This window comes from Austrofundulus limnaeus, unplaced genomic scaffold (genome assembly GCF_001266775.1).
Source record: "Austrofundulus limnaeus strain Quisiro unplaced genomic scaffold, Austrofundulus_limnaeus-1.0 Scaffold145, whole genome shotgun sequence".
Taxonomy (NCBI): Eukaryota; Metazoa; Chordata; class Actinopteri; order Cyprinodontiformes; family Rivulidae; genus Austrofundulus; species Austrofundulus limnaeus.
The window spans coordinates 1036486-1047902 of record NW_013952547.1 but is presented as its reverse complement, the minus strand read 5'-3'; the positions used below and the strand labels follow the sequence as shown (position 1 = coordinate 1047902).

General features: G+C 38.9%; 1 protein-coding gene across 2 annotated transcripts in view; it reads right to left on the bottom strand.

Moving 5' to 3' along the window:
* abr (ABR activator of RhoGEF and GTPase) overlaps positions 1-11417 on the bottom strand; it is a 131531-nt gene that overhangs the window by 93562 nt on the left and 26552 nt on the right. Inside the window, exon 1 of one of the 2 annotated variants that reach the window (XM_014016460.1) lies at positions 8903-9266. The exons of the other annotated variant lie outside the window; for it this stretch is intronic. Coding sequence (XP_013871914.1) covers positions 8903-8963 — 61 coding nt within the window. The 5' untranslated portion in view covers positions 8964-9266. Of the gene's footprint in view, positions 1-8902; positions 9267-11417 lie in introns of those variants that run through there. 2 annotated transcript variants of the gene reach the window in all.

The window sequence follows — 11417 nt, the reverse complement described above, 5'->3', positions numbered from 1 at the left end:
CACACACACACACACACACACACACACACACACACACACACACACAGAGAGAGAGAGCTCCAGGCCCTCGGGGTATGATGAAGGTCCCCACAGACTCAGAACACAAACACACTGAGACACATGACACACCCTCTAACATCAAGCACAACAAAAGGATTTCAGAGCTTTTTTATGCCAAGACATTTGACATTATTCAAACTTATATTAATAAAGATGCCTTCTTTCTATTATTTCAATTTTCAACACATTAGGATGTGGTTTTGGACTCCTTCTCAAACTATTTTTATTTTACCACTTTGCTTTTATTTTTGCAATACTAAAATCAGTTTATTGTCTCCATCTTTTGGCATTTTTTCATTGTGGACTTTTCCTTAAAGTAGCATTTTGACTTTACTTTTAACATTTTGACTTTATTCTGGAATCAAAAAAGCTAAAAAACATACCATTATTTCTACAGTGTTGCCTTAATACACTGGTGTAGATGATCTAGCTGTGATTCAGTCAAAATAAATAAAGCCTTAGTCACTGTTAGTACACCACCTCTGACTTATCTTATGGCCTGAAAAAGCAGCTCAGTGTCATGTGAAATGTTAAGAGTTCAACTAAAATATGGTTTTCAGAAATAAACTACAACAGAGTTTCTTACAGTTTAAAAGCTTAAGTTACACAACAGATAATTTTTATAATGTTTAAATTAAATTAGGATGTTTTAAAGATTTTTGGTATGTGATTCCATTTATTCTTTTGTTCGATGAAATTATAGTTAAAGTTAAGTTGTATCTAAATATCCATTTTATCTGTAAAGTTGTGCACAGCTGCATAATATTCTTACATTTGATGAATAATAGTATTATACAAATTAAAATAAAGCAGTTTATGCTCCTTGTTTATACAAGAAAATCGACCAAAAATCTATTACCATTAAACTTCCAATTTAATAAAGATTTATGTTTTCCAAAACACAGTCCTTGTCGAATACGTCAAACTACGTGAATTAAAACGTGACAAACAAAAATAAAATAGATGACTCTATAAACATAAAAAGGCTCTATGTATTTATTAATTTAAAACTAGAGTGTGATAATCAACAACAATGAAAAGACCATTTAGTTCAGATTTATTAAATCAGATTTTTATTTTTTCAGAACAAAAAAAAAAATAAACAGGTTTTAACCACTATGAACAGCATGTGATCCTTGTTTATTTTTTTTATTTTATTAATAGATCAAAGCTCTGTTTATAATTCACAAGCTTGTCACTCAGGCTGCCATGGTACAGTAGGACCCCTGCAGGGATGCAAGTACCAGTCAAGTCAGTGTTGTGACTGGATGTCAGACCTCTGTTTGTCTTCTTTCAGCTGGACTCACTTACTTGAAATGATGAGGAATTAGTCATTTTGTTGTTTTAAATTMTCCTACAGTTGCATGTTATGAGTAAGACTAAGTAGAAACAGGCTGTAACAACCATGACCTACAGGTTTTTATGTAAATGTCAAGTCCTCCCAATGATTAACATGGTCCTTAATTAAAAGTGACTGTATAGGTTCATTTAACTGGACCCCTTTTATACTGGATGACAAAGATTCTGCAACATTAAAATAATAATAACATTTTAAAAATTAGCCAGAGCATGGATTGTCTTTATTCAGTCTCCATGAGACACTCAAGAACACAGTGGGTTCCTCCATTATGTGTGACAGAGCAACAATGATAGGCATGAAGGGTCTTGAATCCGTGGCAGGGCATCAAAGCTGTTGCAGCATGATTGACTACACCGGCCTCGTGTCTAGACAATGACCTCATCATGCCCACACCGGACTGGCAGTGATCCGAGTAAGTTATTGAAAATGCTCATGGTGGAACGGACACTACATACATCAAGTCCTATCACTGTTCTCGTTTCAACCATTTGGATGGCGATACACGCTTTAGAAAACTGCGATGACGAATTCAAGCTTTCCATGCCCAATAAATACCGTGTCATGCTCAGCCAACTCCATTATCTTTTAGCACAAAACACAACTTCATATTTCAAAGGTGGAAGGAAGAAAAGTGGATGAGAGACCAAAAATTTGAAAAGAACATCCCTTCACCTGCATCCTCTCATGTTGCTGAGGATGGTTCCTCCTTCACAGAGAGGCTAAAACTGATGGAGGTCCAGAAACATCCAATATACAGCATTTACCCACCCGCGAATGACACTGCCTACCTCCCATGGAGATCATGTCATGCAATGAATTAATAAATGTCTGTATGTGTTAGCATGTTATCAATTCACAGCTAGGATAGAGGCCAAAGCAGATACATTATATCTGTGATGCATATGCACGCACTAATGTATCCAGAGCATCGATATTAGCATACAAACAAGTCTGACTTGCCAGTGACAGAACTCCCGCTAGCAGAGAAAGTGTGCATGACAGGAAATATGTTTGACGTCACTCAAAACCAAAAATCTGAACACATGGCAGGTTTACAAGTAAGCAGTCATCACAGAATGACTGAATTCAACCCAGCTTGGCTATCAGAGAGGAAATACTCTCCCTGGTTGTACGAGACTATAAAATATTTATGTACCAAGTGTAAGGTCAAGGTAACAACCCAGCTACAGACATGATACCCCAGGTGGTAACATTGTGCTAGCATGACATGACTTTTTTTTAGCACATACTGTAGCTACATCCTGACGCGGTACGAGAGAGTTGTGACAGACTGGGGCTCGAAGTCTGATGCAATTGTGCTAGCATTGTCATAATAACATGTTGCTAATGCATAGAGCTCTGTAGAATCTATAATCCTGCAAGAGGGGTGTGGTGGAACGATACGGTAAAGTTTTAAATGACTGGGAGTGTGTATAGTTTTAATGCTGCAGTTTCTGAGTGCTACCTTCCCACTTATCCTGTTGTCTCAATCTCAAGTGGTGCGAAAGAAATAAAAACTCAACTGGCACTAGCTCTAACTAAGCTACCTTGCCCCCTGCCAGGCTGATATAGGACTGGCGAGCTGCCAGGGCTTTAATACAGTGGAGGAAACTCTGAAGCTTGGTGAAGGTACAAGGTAGTGTCTCTTCTTTGGCAAAAACAGAAAGTGTTCCAAATTTATCACAATCCAGCCATCATCTACAGTGTGAAGGGCTGAAGGAACTGTCCAAGATCCTGAAAGTACTGGAATGCTTCAGGACCTTGGACAGTGTAAAGGGCTGAAGGAACTGTCCAAGATCCTGAAAGTGCTGGAATGCTTCAGGACCTTGGACAGTGTGAAGGGCTGAAGGAACTGTCCAAGGTCTTGAAAGGGCTGGAATGTTTCAGGACTTTAGACAAGTGGTTCCCAACCTTTTCAGACTTGTGTACCCCCTGAGCCATTTTGTCATGCCACTAGTACCCCTTCAGTCAAACGTAATGATGATTCTCCAAAACTATAATGTACTACAACTTATTATTAAATTATTTTTCAATTAACCACCACTTTAATTCTCAGGCATTTTATTTTTTTAAACTCAAATAAAACAAAGATAAAAATGTTGCCTTAAAAGCGAATAAGTAACTAAATAAATAAACCAGGTAATGGCAGGTGCAGAAAACAACAACYTCCAAAATACATCAGAAACTCACCCAAATTAGCTAATTCTGTTAGATTCCAAGTTTTAAACTGGATTTCATTTTGTGTTAATTCTGTGTATCCATCTGCAATTTCCATATTGTGGAAATCATAGGGCCCAACATAACTCAGTCCTATTTTTCTTTATTTTTTTACACACCTGGTAAATTTTTCCATGTACCCCCTGTAATATTCTCTCATACTATAAGGGGTACACGTACCCCTGGTTGGGAATCATTGGTCTAGAAGGCCTTGTAGGTTGTGGAGCATGTAGCTGGGTTGCTACTTATTGTGGTTCAAACCTAGCAATAAAATTTCAGTTCTTGCTTGATGAGAAAATCAGTTAAACATGCAATCAGATTGTTCTCCATCAGAATTTCCACCATCTTCATTTAGGCAAACAAACCAAGAAATCATTTACCTCAACAGCATCCTGCCTGTGGAGTGTTCTCAGAGATGAACTTGAAGTCTATTGCATAATCACGAACCCTTTAACAGGCCCAAAGGGAAGGCAATGCTTGAACACAAAGCAGAGAAGCACGGCACTAAAGATGCAGCAGAAGTGATTGCATTACATAACAACAGTGCTTAAGGCTGACTCAGATGACTGTGACGGGAGCTTTGGATGTCTGTTTCTATAGCTACAGTCCAGAGAAAGGAAGGAACACATTCATCTATTGATCAGCACAATGGAGGAGATTAAACGGTGGGAAGACAATGATTCAAAACATAACATGGAGCAAAGATTGAATTACACCACYTTTTCCCTTCGACGAAGCAAAACCTTCACTCGTTCATTTAAACACACACTGCCAAAACTACATAGCACCAGCAGTKCTAACAGCTAATAAGCTCATAGCTTGAACAGACGCTTACTTTCATGAACTGGGATTTAGGAAGCTCATCTGACTTATGGTCTTCTGTGGTCAAGAGTCAAAATGTTTCAGATTCCTGTGATTTGAGTTTGTTGCTTCTGGTACTGGGAGTACATTCAGAGAAAGTCAGGTCGTCAAAATAGATTTGTGGGGTGTGATAATGGATGTATCCCCTTGGTTGTATTAAACTCTGACTGGCTGGATGCCATCCAGAACTGTTGCGCGTTTGTTTGCTGAAGCAAGGCATGTGGCAGCCAACTAATTCCAAACATTAAACACTTTAGGACAGATCTGGGACTGACTCAAAGCTGCTGGCTAACAATGACGTCCATCATCTATTACAGTTTCTATGCTGCAACCAGTCAAATAAAAAATCATGGTGCATAACTACTTCACTCTTATATCAATTCTTTTTGTGGTTTATTTCTGGACCAAAATGTGTTCAAAACGACTTCTGTAACATGTTTGTCAGGTCCAGACTGTCAAGAAAACAATTTTAATTTTCTCCAAACTCCAAACTGACATGGAAAAAAATGTTTMTTTMTTTWTTGCCTCCTCATAGCTGCACATAAAACTGATCATGTCTTACCATAAATCAGATTAGGGAAAATCCTCCTGGCATATGTTCAAGTGTAACATCTGCCCAGCTGTGCCAAAAGGACTGTTTTCTGGCTATTACGTAACTTGGCTTTCCCTTCATGTAATTTCAGATACACAAGGCATGAAGCTGGCCAGAGACTAAAGGTTACAGCACAGGCCCTGCACTGTAAGCACTGCAGCAATGAGTTCAGTCAGATTGTTCTGTTTAAAGCAGTGTAACAAAGCACCTCAGATCAAGGGGTTACATTTAAATAAAACTGAGGTTAAAAGGCAGATTTCAAAGCCCAGAAAAGGGTTTTTTCTAATCAAATATTTCAAACTAATGTAATTCTGCGAGACCTAAAGAAACACATTTTTATTAGTGAAAGACACAAAGGAGAAGAGCAGATGTTCAAAATTTCCTTGAGAATCAAACCACTGATGCAACAAAGACACAAGACAACCAGTCTGATGTGTAGCACACTAAGCTGGACTATTGAATGAGGTGGGTGGGGGTAAGGATGAAAACTGAAACAGCACCTTTTAAAAAGCTTCCAAAATCAGATCATGAGTAAAAAACCTTTTACCCGGCAGAGATTTACTGATTAATTTTGTGAGCATGTGCGAGAAATACTCTCGAGACTCTGATCTCATTGTCCCAGACTGAGACAATGAGAGAGAGCAAATGATAAGTAGCAAAATATGCTGTTTCTTTTGTGAAGTAAAGTAACACACACTGATTGTACACACTAATTGCTCTTTGGGAGTCAACTACTCAGGATGCTGACTGGACAAATGGTGCAGAAGATGACTGAGGATGAGTCTTGGCTGGGGATGTTTAGGACTCTGATTGTGCTGAACATTCTGCAACCTCCCTAATGGATTTTGTTTTCGTAATTAAGTGTACCAATGCATGAGCACTGGAGTACCCAGAGTGTGTCTCTAGGACTTGCAYTTTTGTCTCAAATCAGAGTCTATGGTGAGCAGCCTCCCAAAACCCATTGGGGGTGTAAACTGCCTGCTTTATTATGATACAATACATCCATACAATTTTTTTAATCAAAGCTGAAAGTGAGGTGTCTTTAAATTATACAGTTTTTCTTACAGAGAACACTGAACACATAAAAATGGACATGTCTGACTACATGCATCTACCACCTAAAGTTTGGATTCTTTTTTCTATTAAAACTTGTAGATTTCACTTGAAGGGGACATATCATGCAAAATCCACATTTTGAGCCTTTTTATGTTGGGTACTTGGAGCTGCAAAGACATCTTAGTATTTTATTTGGGTCATACTTCCCCACCTGTTCAGTTTTCTCTCAGTGTGTGAATGTGTGAATGACTGAAGTGTAAAGTGCCTTGGAGTCCATAGGGACTTGATAAAGCAAGTTCAGGCCATTCACCATTTCTCTATTTTAAATGACGTTTTCTAACTATTACTGTCTGTCCGTATTTGTGACAGAACAGATGTGTAAGGTCTGGACCCACCAACTACAATTTGGTGATCTTCATTCTCCTCTGGGCCAAACTCTGTCTTATTATGGGTAAGCTCACACATTTGTAATATTTAGATTTGTTAATGTTTGTGGTGTGTGTGTTTGTGTGTGTCTCTGCTTACATTAATGATTTGAGATATTCAAAACTCCCACTCACAGAGCAAGTACGAGGCAATTTATTTAAATATTCTATGAGACATTTCTATTAGCTGTAGGGCTAAACAGAACGACTTCAGTCTCTTAAGGGAAGAGTGTCACTGTGGCTTTGAACATTTACTCCCACCGTTTCTGAGGAGGTCAGGATGTGTGGTCACTGCTTAACATACACAGAGCCATTAAAACCCATCGTCAGTGGCTGGAGAGGAGGGATGCAATTACACCCCTGTGTTGGTGATTCACGAGAACACAGAGAAAGCTTCAGTTGTGACATGATGGGGTCAACGTACCACTTACAACCAGCTCTGAGTAAGCTTCCGCTTTTTGGTCTGCTATTCGTATGTCGTGAGCTTTAGAAGAGCTACTTCAATATCTGTTTAAAAAGGAAATACACTTAACAGCAGTCCTGGAAATGTTCCGGTGCATTTATAGTTTCCTGAGCAGAGGGAGGACACCAAACTTTAGAAATCAGGGCAGCCCAATATACAACCCCAGTTTTTGTTTTGGCTATTACGTATTTTTCATTTAACAAACTCGAGTTGATCAAAAAACGTCCCATAGAAAAACTGGTACATTTATTTTAGAAAAGCATTTTTGCTTTAAAAATGTAACTGCGAGCTATAGCAGCTGCTGTTGCATCTTAATTTTCTCCACATCATCAAGTTTTACAGACATAACCAACTGTAGATTATTCTTAAAAGTGGCCAATATTGAATAATCAAAATCAGTAGACTAAATAGTTGCTCTATGTCTAATCAAGACATAACTGGTATTTTTTCGGCAACAAGTTTATATCAGCAAGGTATAATGTTCCTTTTGTAGTCAATTATGAAAGACCTGTTTGTGAAAGTTTTACCTGTTTTGCCGATTATAAATTTTTGTTTTGTTTGGTCATTTTGCTGTTAAAGCAACTGAGAGCGATTAACACCTGACTTATTTATTTTGCTTTGTCTATTGTTGAGTATATTTTTTGTGAATTGAGAGTCAGGTTTTATGTAAAATGTAAAGCAATTTTTAAAATGAGCTGTTGTGAGTGCTTGTTTTTATTTTATTTTTGTCTTACATCGCACTGAACATTGGTGTGCATCTGCGCAACATTTTAAGACACTATTTCTAAAAAACCTTTGATTTTAGGGAGGAAATAAAACTTGCTTTGCTAAGGACAGATTTTTTTCCCACAACTAATGTGCAGTAAAAGCTTTAAACAAAATTTTGCAAATTTTCTATATTTATACACACATCCCGACTCAAACCTTACTGTTGAAATGAACAACAAAACAATGTTTTATTTTTACTTCACAGTTAACATTTACACATCGATATATTTTATAAGAACTTTAGCAATAAATGTGCCATTATTACAATCTGTTTTTTGTTGTTGTTTTTCCTGCACTAATTCATCTCCCTCTCRGGTTTATTCCCGCTCAGAAAATTACAGCTTGGTAACAACTGTGACACGGCAGAGCGACTCCCGCGAGGCGGTGACATGTGCCCAAAACTCCCCGCAGACACAAAGCAGCTCAGTAACACACAGATGATCCCAGATGCACCTCATCAAACAAGGCTTTTGTTGCAAAAAAAACCCCATCATACAGAAGCTGAATTATAACAAGGAAAAAAAATTATTCTATTTGAAAATAAAATGCAGCCAACAAAAAAAATAATAAAAAAATTGAGGTCAGGCAAGATTTAGGTGAAGCAGTAAAGGCAGCTGCTTGTTTATTGAGTATGCTCTCTTTAACCAGAGCTGCTAGTTGATCGTAAACTGAACCCGAGCAAAGTTTGGTGTGTTTGTCTGCAGCACAGCCTGAGGAAAATAATAAAACCCTGATTAAAAATTCAACATCAAACAGTTTGTGTCTTTAATGGATGGAACACAAAGTTCTAAGTTGAGCTTTTTAGCACGACTCAAACGTCTGGGCTCACTCCCGTTCCTGCACCCACAAGGAAAATAAATATTTATATATTGCCTGAAAGCAGCCAACAGGAGTTGCTGTTGTAGACCGCCACGATGAGGCTTCCTAAACTGAAAGTCTTGAAAAAAGGCCAAGTCCTCACATCGTGTCCAAGTAAGCAGAACTCAAACTGGCATCGCATGAGGAAGAGGAGATGGGATGCAGGATAAATGAGGTACGGCTAAARGATAAAGGAGGATGAGTGCAGCTGAGTAAACAGATGGATGGAGAGAGATACGTACTGCTGTAGAGAGTGTCGATCCAGGAGAGCCGGGGCAAACCGTGAGCACTGAGGGGCTCCATCCTTTTCCCTCCCGATGTCAGTCTCTCTTCTGTCTTCCTTAAGCCTCTTTTCCTTTCCCGTTAATAAAACCCTTTATCACACAGCACACAGCGAAAAGGAGCATTTGGGGGTAAAAAAATAATACATAAACGTCTAACGGCACCCTGGGGTTCCAACAGGCTGACGGCGAGCGAGCTGAACGAGTGTCAATGAGCACGTCTGCGTGTGAGAGAGAAGACAAGAGGCTGGAGACGAACACCGCCAACCCGTTGCTAGGGGAAGAGAGAAGCACTCCCTCTCTCTTTGGCTTGCTCTTCAACTCCCATCCACCCCTCCTCTTCCTCTCAGTTCGGAGTGAACGCCTCATCTGCCTCGCTCTCTCGCAGCCTTTTAAGCAGAGGGAAGGAATTCAGAAGCCGAGCTAAACAGCTGGCAACCTAAAGGTTTCTGTCAAATCCTGAAAGAGAATAAAACGTTTCTCTTCCTGCTCGGAGGTAACTCAACTCAACTTRCTCTTTAAGCTAAGATCTCCAGAAAAAAACTTGGGTTTTATGTTCTATTTAATCATGGAAATATAAGATTTAAGATCTTTCTTTTTTATCTTCTGCCATATTTAGGCCATGTAAATATCTGAGGTTTTAACATCATCGGTGTGTTAACTACCAAGAACAAGCAACACAAGTCCTTATAAACAAAACAAATGTCAGTTACTTTAAAAGACCTTAAATTATTTCCTTAAAAACATGTTTCAAACTGTAAAAAACACAAAGAGGACTACATCACAACATATTCAAAAACATGTCTGAATAGTGCAATATCTATGTATGTGCACTGCATTGGTATTACAATGGATTCAAAGAAATGGCGAACCAAACCACAATTTTATTAGTATAAAGATGTGACAAAAACCTAAGTGTCTAGATTTGATCCCAGAAATGTGTCGGTGCACAGATGCTCGGTCGTTGGGTAGCTTCTAGAGCTGGGCGATATGCCCCCCCCCCCCCCCCCCCCCAAAAAAAAAAACCCCTATTTTTTCATCCCAAATTCAATTTTCGATTTTAATCAATTTTGTTTCCCTCTTGCCTCTGTTTCAGGTGTTGAAACAAATTTGTTGTACTCCTGCTTTTTGTAGCAGGAGCCTTCAAACAGATTTTGCAGTAAGATGATTGTTATTCCAAGTCTGAGGTTGAAAAACCTAACCAGTTCCAGATAACAGAAGAAACAGTGCCTTTTGGGGAAGTAGATCCTCTTTGCTAGCTGCCATATTGTCATGTCGTGTACCAAGCATCTTGAGGGACAGGTGGGGTGACCTCTGAACTACAGAGGCCCAAAGAGTGCACTGGTTGGGAAAAAAATCCAGATTTTCCCAAAATTAAATCTATATAAATGGCAAATTTGAATTAATAGATTAAATCGATTTATTGCCCAACCCTGGTAGCTTCAGTTGTTTGTTGTTGCAGGTCTGCAACTTTTATATTCTCCTCTCCGTAAATTTCGTAAACTTTCTGTGCAGCGAGGTGGTGGCCACAGTTATTTTATGAAGCCAGGGAAAGACGCATACAGAAGATATTCCACCGGCTTGGAAAAAGGAGGCGGGTAGAGATTTTACAGCTTCATTAGCCGTTATTCTGTGTTGTTGTTACAARCTCCGGTCCTGTCATTTCTATTTCCCTCTGCAAATTTCATAAACTTCCTTAAGCTATTATTAATCATCAATGMTCTATCCAACGATCTATGCTCTATTGATATGATCACATCTATCGTGAGATATGTCGTTATTTTATCGCCCAGCCCTWCTAACTACATCTTTCATGTGTGCATTGGTGACTCACAATGAATCAGTTTCTTACTGTCTTCCTCGTCCAACGGCACCCCGAAGTTCCAACAGGCTTATGATAATGATGATGACATTGTACCCACAGATTCATAGCTGCAACATTGCCTTATCGTGCTTGAATATGGAACACCTTCCTGTATTATGATCCCAGTTGAATGGGATCAGTTTTGAAAGGAAAAAAAACTTTATTCACTTCTTTTTTATGGCCTCAATTTCAGGTTCAAGGGAGTTTTTTTACTCAAAGTTTTGTCCCCTTACCAATTTTCTTGGAAAAAGATAAAAKCGAATTTGATACAACTCAATAAACACAGCAATGTCAGCGTGGCTCACATTCGGAAATAAACTTTCTTAAGGTCTCTAAAAGCGTAATYGCATGTTGATGCATAAAACATCACGAGCTGCAGATCACTGACACTTGAACTGGCTGRCACACAATGAGGTGCTCTGTATGAAAACAGTCAGTCATTCAGGAAGAGACAGAGAGAGTGACTATACGCTTCATGTGTCATGTTTGAACTAGTCCCATCCTCTCTGTTCCTGTGGCAACTCGCTGTGGTCCACTCATCTACACACACACACACACACACACACACACACACACACACACACACACACACACACACACAAAGTGCATATA